The sequence below is a fragment of the Corvus brachyrhynchos genome, unplaced genomic scaffold, assembly GCF_000691975.1.
Source record: "Corvus brachyrhynchos isolate BGI_N302 unplaced genomic scaffold, ASM69197v1 scaffold10, whole genome shotgun sequence".
NCBI lineage: Eukaryota > Metazoa > Chordata > Aves > Passeriformes > Corvidae > Corvus > Corvus brachyrhynchos.
In genome coordinates, this window is record NW_008236180.1 from 7,077,136 (window position 1) to 7,088,238 (window position 11,103).

At 39.0% G+C, this 11,103-nt stretch overlaps 1 protein-coding gene across 1 annotated transcript in view; it reads right to left on the reverse strand.

Annotated features, from left to right (window-relative positions):
- EDN3 (endothelin 3) overlaps positions 1-10,991 on the reverse strand; it is a 13,671-nt gene extending 2,680 nt beyond the window's left edge. Inside the window, exons 1-3 of the mRNA XM_017735845.1 lie at positions 10,912-10,991; positions 5,638-5,766; positions 7-132 (exon numbers count right to left, since the gene is read on the reverse strand). Of these exons, the coding sequence (XP_017591334.1) occupies positions 7-132; positions 5,638-5,766; positions 10,912-10,991 (335 nt within the window). The remainder of the gene's footprint in view (positions 1-6; positions 133-5,637; positions 5,767-10,911) is intronic.
- Positions 10,992-11,103: the final 112 nt, after the last annotated feature.

The following is an 11,103-nucleotide window of genomic DNA, read 5'->3' on the forward strand; positions in this document are numbered from 1 at the left end:
AAACACTGCTTGTCATGAGCATCTGAACAGGAACACCGGAATGAGGACTGGGAAGTACTTTGAGTCTGGCCTATAGACCTTTTGCCTCTAAAGCTGCCTCTGTAGTTAGACAGTCCATATGGCACAGTCCTCCTGTTGTGAGAATCACAAGTATTGTGTATTTTAGGAAACAATTAAAATTATGTTCTATGTCTTTTCTATTTTAGTGAAGAGATCTGTGGATGGAAAGCAATAAATTGTAGCAGAAAAATCAAACCCTATGCTCATGTAACTTCTGCTCTATCAACTCAGGCTTTCACCAAGTTACAAATTAGCTGACAGTCAGCTCTACTGGCAGGATTAATTGGCAACTACACTGTCAAAAAAAATTTGGAATACCTAAGAGGTGATGCAAATACATCCCCAGGTTATTGTTTATTTTACTCCTTATTCCTGGGTCGTGTTGGTTTCCCCACTCAATGCACAAAATTTATTACATTCAGTGCGATGGCTGGTCTAAAGTGACAGGAGCTGTGCTGATTTCACCAGACCAATAACATTGTGTAGTTGTCATGTAGTTCATGGTTCTGGTCCTGATTTGCCATTAATTTTATCATCAAGAAATGGAGAAAACTGTCAGCATGATTCATTTACAGCATCATGTTTGGAACATGACCCCTGGAATTACAAGTGTGAGAAACTGCTAGGTAATCCTCCCTGTATGGCTCTACCTTTCTGTGAGAGATCCTATTCTGTACTGCAGCACACCAAGAAATAGTAGGAGGTACCTCTCTTTATTTCCCTGTATGATTTGCTCTTTAATGGGTTATAGTCAATATTATTATCAGAAAAGGACATGGTTCATCACTGCCTGCTAACATCCCCAAAAAGAATTGGATAGTTTGGATTGATGTCATAAATTGCTCTCCTCCAAGTTGTTAAAGAATCTCAATCAACAGCAGCTGTACTCCCCATGAAACTTCTGGAGTCTCATAAAAGTTCCTGAGGACTTGAGGGATGGGCTAAGCAAGCCACAAATCCACAAAAATTAAAAATCTGAAGAGAATCTCACATTCAAAAATGAGAACGAGGGGAGGAGTGGAAAAAAAAAAAAAAAAAAAAGGCAGGGAAGAGGAAACCAGAGTCAATCTAGAAAGGTTACAGAAAGGTTACAGAACAAAGCCTGAATAATGAGTCTGGAACCACTACCTTCACATAGTTCTGCTTCTTTCATTTGCTTTCATAAAAACATCATTAGGCTGCTAATGGGAAATCTGCAAACTTTCCATTTTCCCACACACATGGTGGGCTGAAAGGTTCAGAAACATTATTTTCCTAATCTCTGCAATATTTTTGATGCAGCATCAGTACAGTTGATGCAAATCATTTATTCAAAGCCTCTGCACTCACAGCACATTTGTAACAGTGCACCTTGTCTTTCACAGCCTGAACCTATCAGAGTTAAACTGATCATAAAATCATCCTGAGAGAAAGTCACAAGCAGTATTTCTGTGTTCAGAGTCCAGGAGATGGTTTTTCTCCAGCAGATCCTGGTCTGTCTCCATGCAGAAACTGTTCCTTATTTCCACCACTTTACTCCTATGCTGGGACACTGGGAGAGACCAAGAATACCCATATTTGTCTTAAAAGACTTTGGGATTTGATTTTGGCCTCCGTTCTCAAACCATCATTTAAAAAGCTTTTTGTTGTCTTTAGGATTAGGAACAAGTCTCATTTTATAATTTAAGAGTATTAATAATTCTATACTGACATCTGCTTTAGAATAATGTGAAATGGCTAACGTAGGGAACTTCTGACATAAATAATTGCTCCATAGTCGTATATTTTACACATTCATGTTCTTTATGAAGTAAGAACTGGTATTTAGAGGCAGGAGCAAGGGAAAGTTCCTTTATTTTTAACAGTGGCAAACCCTCTATGAAAACTGTCTGGTAAAATTCTGTTATTTAACTTCCTGCTCAAACTGAGACTGAAATGGAAAAATTAATTTTGTGTGTTTTAGACAAACGTGAGAGCCCTGTTTAATGACAGATAGTTTGTCAAGGCATAAAGAAGCTTCTTGTAGCTTTTGCAGACATCATCCTACATTATGCTAACGAGACATAAAATACTGTCATATGTTATTCTCATTATTTAAAGTGATTTCTTGTTCAAAAGTGCACTCCTTCAGAATATGATACTGGGCTTTTTTACTCTAATTCTCTAAACCAAAAGCTCTGTGGGACTGTGTTGCAGTTTGCCCTGTGTCAGAGGCTCTGCCTGAACAGCCAGAGAGAAAGAAGGGCATGAGTTTTATTCTTAATTGCTGCAATTTGCAAATTAATGGACCAACAGAATTGTCATCAACTTTCAATTTTACCTTAATCCAGCACTATGTGAACTACAGTGATTGAGGAAGGGGCCCATTACCAATCTGCTGCCTTTCCTGAGACAGTAAATTCCAGCAAACAGGGAGGAGTGGAGAACATAATTACAATTACGAGTGATAAGAGCCATGAATCACAGCCTTAAGCAAAGGAGGAAATTGGTATTTTAGATACTCCTTCTGATCTTTCTAATGAAGTACTTTATGCTTCATAGCTTAGAAAAGTATTCAAGGCTACCTCATTGTCAGTGGACCAGAAATATGTGCCAATGCAACTACATTTTCCAGTATTTCAAGTTTCAAAGAATTTTAACCAGAATATTGAAGTTTTGTGTAAGATAATGCGCAGATTTTCCAATCAGATAGAAATACAATAATACTCCCAATTTGCCTGGTTTTGGTTTCTAATCCAAAAATTCAAACCCAAACCAGATACACTTCAATAGCAATCCAAAGTCTTTCTGACAATAATCACAAAGAGCTTGATTACTTGAATATATACAGGGCACTCTATGTCCCCTCAGTGAAGATGAAAATCAGCTGGAGTAGAGCAGAGACAGAATTGTGGGGATCCTGAATTACCAGTTCCTTACACTGTGTTTCTTGTGGTTATGACCCAGTCCCTGGCCAAAGTATTGGCTAGGAGCCATTTACTAATCTTTTGGAAATTTCTCTGCAGCATCCACAGGTTTTTAATTAATTTATTTTTTTAAGGCTTACATTTCACAAGAAAATTTGAATTCCTGACCTTTAACTCAGTATGCAGCATTTCTTCCTCTAGGAGAATAAAATTCTCCTGAAGTAAACTAATATGGGTTTCAGCATATTTAAAGCTAAGGTGTGCTGTGAGTCCTTAATGCCTTTCTTCTCTAAAAAGTAGAGAATAAGCAAACCTAGACATTTCTGAATCAGGCCTTCCAAGGTACTACTTTGAACTGGTATCTGATTTGCAACTTCCAAATCTGTGATTTCTCAGGAATTACTCTCTTTTGGGGGGTTCACTATGATTACTCCAGCCAGACAGTGGTTGCATAAAAGTCTGCATGCTCAGTTTTTAAGCTTTTTCTAACAGAGGCAAGGTCTGAGTTCAAGGAAATAGTTTATTCTTCAGTATAAGCTATGTGTTCTTTACTCTGTATGAAAAAACAAACAGAAAAAAAACAAAACCAGAAAAACAAAAAAAACCCAAACTAGCACAACTCTCCAGTACTTGCAATTATTCCATGTGTTGTAATTATGCTTAGTCAGTGCAACAGATAATTAACCAAAGATAATCCTATGTGTCACAGAGCAGCACAAAACTAATGAAAGCACAGTGTGTTCTTGTCAGATTGTATATGAGATGCTGAAATAACCGAGATTATTTCTGTACTTTGTGTCCACAAAACACAAACATAAAAGCTCTCCCCCTAAAAGCCAGCTAGCTCTTGGTGCAAGGTTTTGCCATTAAATTAAATAAATAAGCATTTTTTTTGTTGAAAAAAGACAAGAAGTACCAAGTAATTGCTACCAGGTGATTGTTCCACTGAACAGCCATTTTGAACCAGTGAAAATTTTTCACAGAAGAAAACTGCCTATTGAAGGATTAATGCCTTCAGGTTGAATTGGAAAGGATGATTTGCCTGAGTCCTGCTGTCCCCCACTCACAGTTAATGCTCAGCATTCAGGCAGACAAATCCAATTGGTTTATTTTAATTTTTATAACATGTGGCTGAGTTTCTCATGCTATGTTATAATGGACCTATGAGCCACTATTATTTTCTACTTTCCCAACCACTTAAACACAGTAGATACCTCCAGGGCACTGGCGAGTTTCAGCCAAAACAAAGGGATGAGGGGGTTGCAGCAATCATCTTAGATGCTGTGATTTCAGTATTCAGCAATATATTTTCTGGCACATACCCAGGCCAGCAAGGCTCCCAACAGTCTCCAGTGTTTTCAGACAATCCCAAAAATATGTGAGATCCCTGTAAGGACCACTGAGAGCAAAGAACACAGAAAGGAAGCAAAATTTACCATCCTCCAAATGAGACAAAATGTCTCCAGAACCAAGGATGATGCCTGGGGGAAATAACAGATATTTCTGTGTATATTTTTGTATAAAGGCACTGCAGTAGCACTGTGTAGCTTTATAGATGAAGAGATTATTGGCTGCTCTGGAAGTTGGTTCCAGCTCTTCCTGTAATAAGTGTGGTTTTTTAAGAGTTCACAATAGAGGTACCTCCCCTATTAACCCATCCTTATCATTATTTAAGGAGTAAATGCCTGACTGGATGGTTTGGTCATCCTGACCACATTCTCAGAAGATGCACTTTTTTCTGAGTAACATTTTGCAGTTAAAGTTATTTTCAGATGAAACAACTTTTATCCTTTATAGCCACACCTTTCTTTTCCACATCCTCAATTTAGTAGTAGTCAGTGCTCCTAGATACCTGCCCAGCTCCTATTATACAAAAAGATACACCTCCATGACCGTGCTATCTTATCCTTTAATTAATACTTGCTAATTCATGAGGATGCCAATTAGTTTTAGTCCATTAGTTACAGCTAACTTAGGTAATAAGCCAAGGATTGCACACATCTGCTTCATCATCCAGGTTCACTGACCACGTGAGTTCTTTGATTTTCCTCCCCCTGGGGCTTCTTGGTCCCAAGTCAGGCACTGTGAGAATCTGGGGGCTTTTTATCACTCTCCATCCTCCTCCTGTAGCTGTCTAAGGGACGTTACAGGTTTTGTTTCTCAAATATGATGAGAACAATACCTGAGTTGTTGAGTGAAAAGCTGGGGTGTATTTCTTGAGGTAAACAATATGAAGCAAGCCTGGAGGGGGTGTCCATTAACACCCCAAATCCCCAGAGAGGCTGGGTAGAGCTCACCTGACTTAATAAACTGAGCCAGTGTTTCACAGAAATACCTCTCTCAAAACAACTCTCAGCATCTCCTTTAGTACCTCGTATCAATCCCAGTCTGCTCCCAGTCCTGTGGCAAGATACACAATCATTAGTTTAAAGAAATAAGTAAACTTTGGAGCAGCATCTTCTGTCTGCCAGGCCCAAACTCCCATTATTCCTTTTCTCCCCCTGACTGGCAGTCAATATTATTAGTTAGTGGTTCTTATCACTTACCAGTGGTGCGAAACCACTGAGGTAAATCCCAAAAGGGAGAGTAGCTGGGAAATATGGATGAAAGGAATCAAATTAAGATTTTTTTCAAGCTAAAATTCAGAGTAAAGCAGTGCACACAAGGAACACACACTAATGCATGTTCCTACCTCTCTCTACAGAGCCTGTATAGTTCAAAATCCACCGCTGGTTTTAAACAAATAAAACAAAAACCTGGGGGAAAATAAATGCGTGGTGTTAAAATGTAAGACTGGTGAAAGTGACTGTGGTTTGACAGCCTTCAAGAGTGTTTACTCTTAGAATTAGGCCAGCAGGAGCAGCAGTAGTGAAATTTCAAAGCCCTGGCTATCAGCGTGTCTCATCCCTGACCTCCTCTTCTCAGGGCCATCTCCTGCAGGGATGTGGGATTGTAACTGCAGAGCCAAATCATTTCCAGTCTTTCCGAGAGACTGCTGTAAAACATCAGTCCTGGGAGTACTGTCAGTAAGCTCAGAGGAGATATTCTAGACTGAGGAGGGCATGCAAGCTGTGCACACTTCAGACAGTGAGCGACTGAAAGTTTGAAGGCAGAACACAATTTAAATATGCAGGGATACCTCTTTGAATAGAGAAGCCTAAAATCAAATCAGTTTGTCCACAATAAAACATAACAATTACAGCAGGAGCCTGTTACTATGTTCAGTAAATCGGTTTGAAATATTCTTCATTTGAAATGAAGATTTCGCAAGACAAACAGATTGCATGTGAACACGTGAACAGTAAAGACTGCAAAATCAGGGCAAGCTTCATTCAGAAAAATAAATCAATTCAACAAAGATTCATCACTTCAGTTTTGGCACTTGGTTCTGATGGTTAACCATTTGCACTGTTCAGCTGACAGATCAGCTTCCTTACTTGAGCTTTCTGGCTGGCAGCCACTGTTTTATCATCAAGCCTTTGGCTAGCAGGGATTTTCAATCTGATCTAGAGTTTATAACCACCTGTTTAATTGTTTTGCTGAACAAGAGACCTTTAGCTGTGTACTTTTATTTCCAGTTAAATACAGGACACCATCTACATTTATTTATTGATGAATATAATTATCCAGAATTGGGGTAATTATAATAATTTAGAACATCACTTAATGCCCATAAGGATTAAAAGCATCTTAAATTTTGTTATGTGGGCTTCTGTTCAACAAAACTCAATCACCAAAGAGATGCAGGTAACAAAAAGATGTTATGAAGGAAAAGTTGGCCAGCAGAACACGCAGTTAGAGCAGAATAACCGCTGGGTTGTATTAAATCTTATCTTTTGTAACACCATCCCAAGACATCATCTGTGTGTGTAAGTAAAACTGTGAGTGAAGTGATGATAGGGTACAAATTGTTTCCATTCTAAGATGACTTTCTGATGGCAACCTAAGTCAGTAATGAGCAAAGATGATTAACTTGTAACTGTTGGAGAGCTGGGTGCAGGTGGGATCTGCTCAGTCTGTTTAGCTCCTGACAAACCCATTTGTCATCACTTACAGCAATGACCACAAGAATTTAAGTGTTTGAAACGGCTTTCCCACTCCAGCCAGTGGTCACCTGAGGTCAGGAAAACACATATCTATTGGGAACTATCTGGAGCTAACTTGTTGCTAAGGCTTATATGATTTGCATGAGCCACAAAAATAAATATTAGAGTGACAAAACATAAGATCCTTCCAATGTCCCCATGTGCTCACCATGGAGCACTCACCAGTCCTCTGGTCCTGAGTCCTCTGTTAAGTACAGAGGACCAGAGCAGCAATGCAGTGTTAGATCAAAATCTGCCTTTCACTTTGTCCATCCAATTTTCCTGATTCAGAAATTCATGTAATTGGGAGACAGAACTCTAAGATCATCATGTAAGTGGGTCTTTACAGTGTGGTCACAGAATTTCATTCAGTTACTCCTCTTTTGAACATAATAACAAATACCAAAAGGACATGTCATTTAGGAAAAAAAAACCCCACCACTTTTGGTTTGATTTAGACCCTTCAAAAGAAATGTTCTTATTTTTGGTGCTTAGCTTGAGTGATGAATTCTCCTTTGGAAACACCTGGATTGTTGGCATAAATTCTCATTACACTTTTATTTTAGAATTGAAGACCACTTGAGTATCTGATATTTTGCCCGCATGATACTAACACTTTCTTAGGAGTTGTCACCTTTTAATCTATCACTCATCATTCTGAGCATTGATAAAGCTTCACACCACAACATTAGCATTATCAATTGAACTGTTATTAATTAACTGTTATTATTGCTGTTGGATGCACAACCTCAGTTCATGTTGAAATACAGGACCCCTCTGAAGAAGTGCAGATCTAAAAGTAGTCTTGCTCATATTTTTTTGCTTGCCTATATTTTCTTCTTTAACTTAAAAAATTAAGCACCAAGCTGGGTCTGTATTACATCAGTGGGTACTGTTTAAAAGACACTTCATTCTTTAAAATGTGTCTGTAGCTATAGATCAAGATAAGCATAATTAATCACTTGACCAAAAAAAAATACATTGCAAATTAATTCCTGCCTAATCAGTCTTATCAGTGAGAAGAGTTTACCAGCTTTTAATTACCTTTGTTACACAACGTTTGTCTACACCACATAATTGCATTATTCTGTTCTGACTTACCTGCCTTTCTTTAGGTCATCTTCTTTTCCACTTTCCCACTGTTCCCAGAATGAAAGACTCACTATATCAAAACAACACTGATGCTCTTCGTGGTCTGGACTAACAGCAGTGGTTCATAGTCAAGTATAAAGCAATACTCGAAACATGTGTGCAGAGATAATTTCTCATCTAATTGGCAAAAGCTGCAGGGAGTCAGAGGCTCCACATTCTGCAATTTTGGGCTTTTCTACAACTGCCACCCTGCTGATCTAAGTGGTTTCTCAGCAGGGATAGAAATAGACCTCCTATTGTCACTCTGCCTCCAACAGCTTCAATAAAAACTTTAACTGCTTTTCCAGAAAAGGAGGAGAGGCCATGACCGAGATTTGTTTTGAATATATTACAACAATGCTTAACAGCTTCTGTTGGGAAAAGCAGAAGAAACCAGAGGAGGAATTAAAGTTTGTCTTTAAAGTGTAGAGGTATGAGTAGCCTGAAAACAGAAAGTACTGAGGAATTTTTGTGGGGAACAAGAAATGATAAAGTGAAATAAATAAGTTAGGGGGAGATGGAAGGAAGGACAATTGTAGCATTTGATGTAAGGGGGAAAAAAAGTAAATAAGCAAGAAAAAGATCAGAATCAACAGATGTCAGGAAAACTTCTCCAAACTTTAACACCAACTTTCTGGCCTCTCACTGTGTGTATGATTCTCCAAGTTGTGTTGGATCCAAATTTTTAGTAAATATAAAAACTTTCCACAACATGTGTACAAGAACAATGTAAAAGCCCCATTTACAAACAGCCAGCCCGTACACATCTAATGGTTACTTCTATTTCAAAGAAGTACTGTAACTTGCTCGGGATATTAAATTGCCCAAGCAGGCCTGGTTCCGCCCATTCACATCCAGAAGAACCTTTTGACTTCCTGAGACATTATTCCAAGTCAGTCATGAGAGCAGGATTAGTGCCTGTTCATGGCACATGGAATCTTAAATCCTGCTTCTCTTGCACTGAAATGATCCAAAATGTCCAATACACTTAATTTAATGTTTACCTCTGCCCTGGGAGCATTCCTAGGAAGAATCCTGGGATTTTTGAAAATCACAACTGTGCTGTTTCAGCGAGAGATTTGTACCTCTGCCACCTGTCCATGGAGCAGGACAGCAATGCTCAGTTCAGACAGAGTCCAGGAAATTCAGTCCCTACTGGACTAATTCCAGACTAATTTCACCATCATCCATCCACTCTTTGTCAACCCAGAGGGCTCCCAGCATCCTGATTCTCCCAGTTCCAACAGCGTTGTTACATTATACAAGTTCATGTCTTTGGAGAGCAGTAGCTAAAATGTATCATTCTTTGTGAATATTTAATATTGAAATTGAATGTATGCATAGAAATGTCCCATCACATGGCATAAAAATTATAAAAAGGGAATTTCCTAGTCCTCACATTAAATAATTTCAGGTTAACCTATAACCAGCAGGGGTTATATTTTATGTACAACTGACTTCAGTTAAGAAAGCAAAGACTTAGAATCCCAGCTGTTTAATATTTGGATTATTATACAGACTTCGTTGCTAATTCTACAGGTATCATGAAAATGTTATATACCTCTACCTCTATTTTCTTTTTTTTTCTTTTTTAAATAATATTTGCACAAAGCTTTCATGTAGGAAAATTCTCCACATCACTGAATTAATGCACACTAAATAATTTTGTCATTGGAATGACAATTCTAAGTCCTGTAGACTTAAAACAGGATATCCTAAAAAAAAAAAAAAAAAAAAAAAAAAGAGGAAAGAGGAGTGCGTGTTTAAAATTAGCAGAAGTCTATTTATTCAGTGAGTAGGGGAAAAGGAATGTCATTCCCCCATTTTCACTGGTGAGCTCTGACTTAAATTTACTGAGTCATAAATATTTGGCTAAAATAACCCTAAGTAATCCTGGGGTGGATTAGTGCAGGTATGGAACTAGAAGAATTGAATGACTTGTGTGAACGTGATACTTACAGGTTGGTAGAAGTTCAAAAGACGTCATCAGACATGGCCTCTAGCCAGGACACACACGTGAATTTACAAATTAAGTGCCCTAACCCCCATTTGACTTAACCTATTTTACTGCTACTTTCTATTTTTCTACTCCTTTTGTTATTTTAATCTCATTAAAAGCTTTGCAATCAATTCAAACGCAGGCCTGATTCATTACAACTGTTCCCAAACTGTAGTCACTGGAGTATTTGGTGGTATGTGTAGAAGTTCACATCACAGAGTCTGAAGAACTTTAATTCTTGAAGTCATTTGTTTTCAGGTCCATCTGATCTCCTGATTATTTTTTTACTGAACTGATACCTGTGGTTGCTACAGGAACCTATTAGCCTGTGAGAATCTTTACAAATCTGAAGTCTGTTTGGGTTAGTCAGCAAGACAGGATACATACAGTAGTGTAGGAAAAGGAGGCCTCTAACCTTTAGGATGTAGGCAAAGTGTCACTTTTCCTGGATGCTTTCTTCCCACTAAGCACTGTCAGTACAGACAGCAGAGCAGCTTTTCTGCACGTGTGCTCCACCCCCACCGCCCTGTGTGGAGCTCAGAACTTCCAATCCAGGGGAAATGGCTTCAAAATTTGTTTTTATTACGAGTTGAAACAAAAGCTTGTGTTTCCGTAGAGCACAGTTGAAAAAGACTTTCTTTTGTAACAACTTAAAATCTGGCATATTGAATTTTTCAAACATTATCTTAACGTCTCGGTATTTTCCCATATTAATTTGTACCAAAACTAGTATAGTTGCACGCACACACACTGTTCTTGCTTTCCCAGCGGGTGAGTTGTTAGAAACAGATTTCTCATGCGGAATCGCCGCTTTTCCCTCCTGTCCCCCATGCCCGGCACACCGCGGTCCCTGTCCCGGCGTCGGCGGCCCCCGGGCCGGGCAGGTGCCGGGACAGCGGCGCTCCGGGGGCTGGGGGGGCTGCGCTGGGCTCCCCCCGTCCCG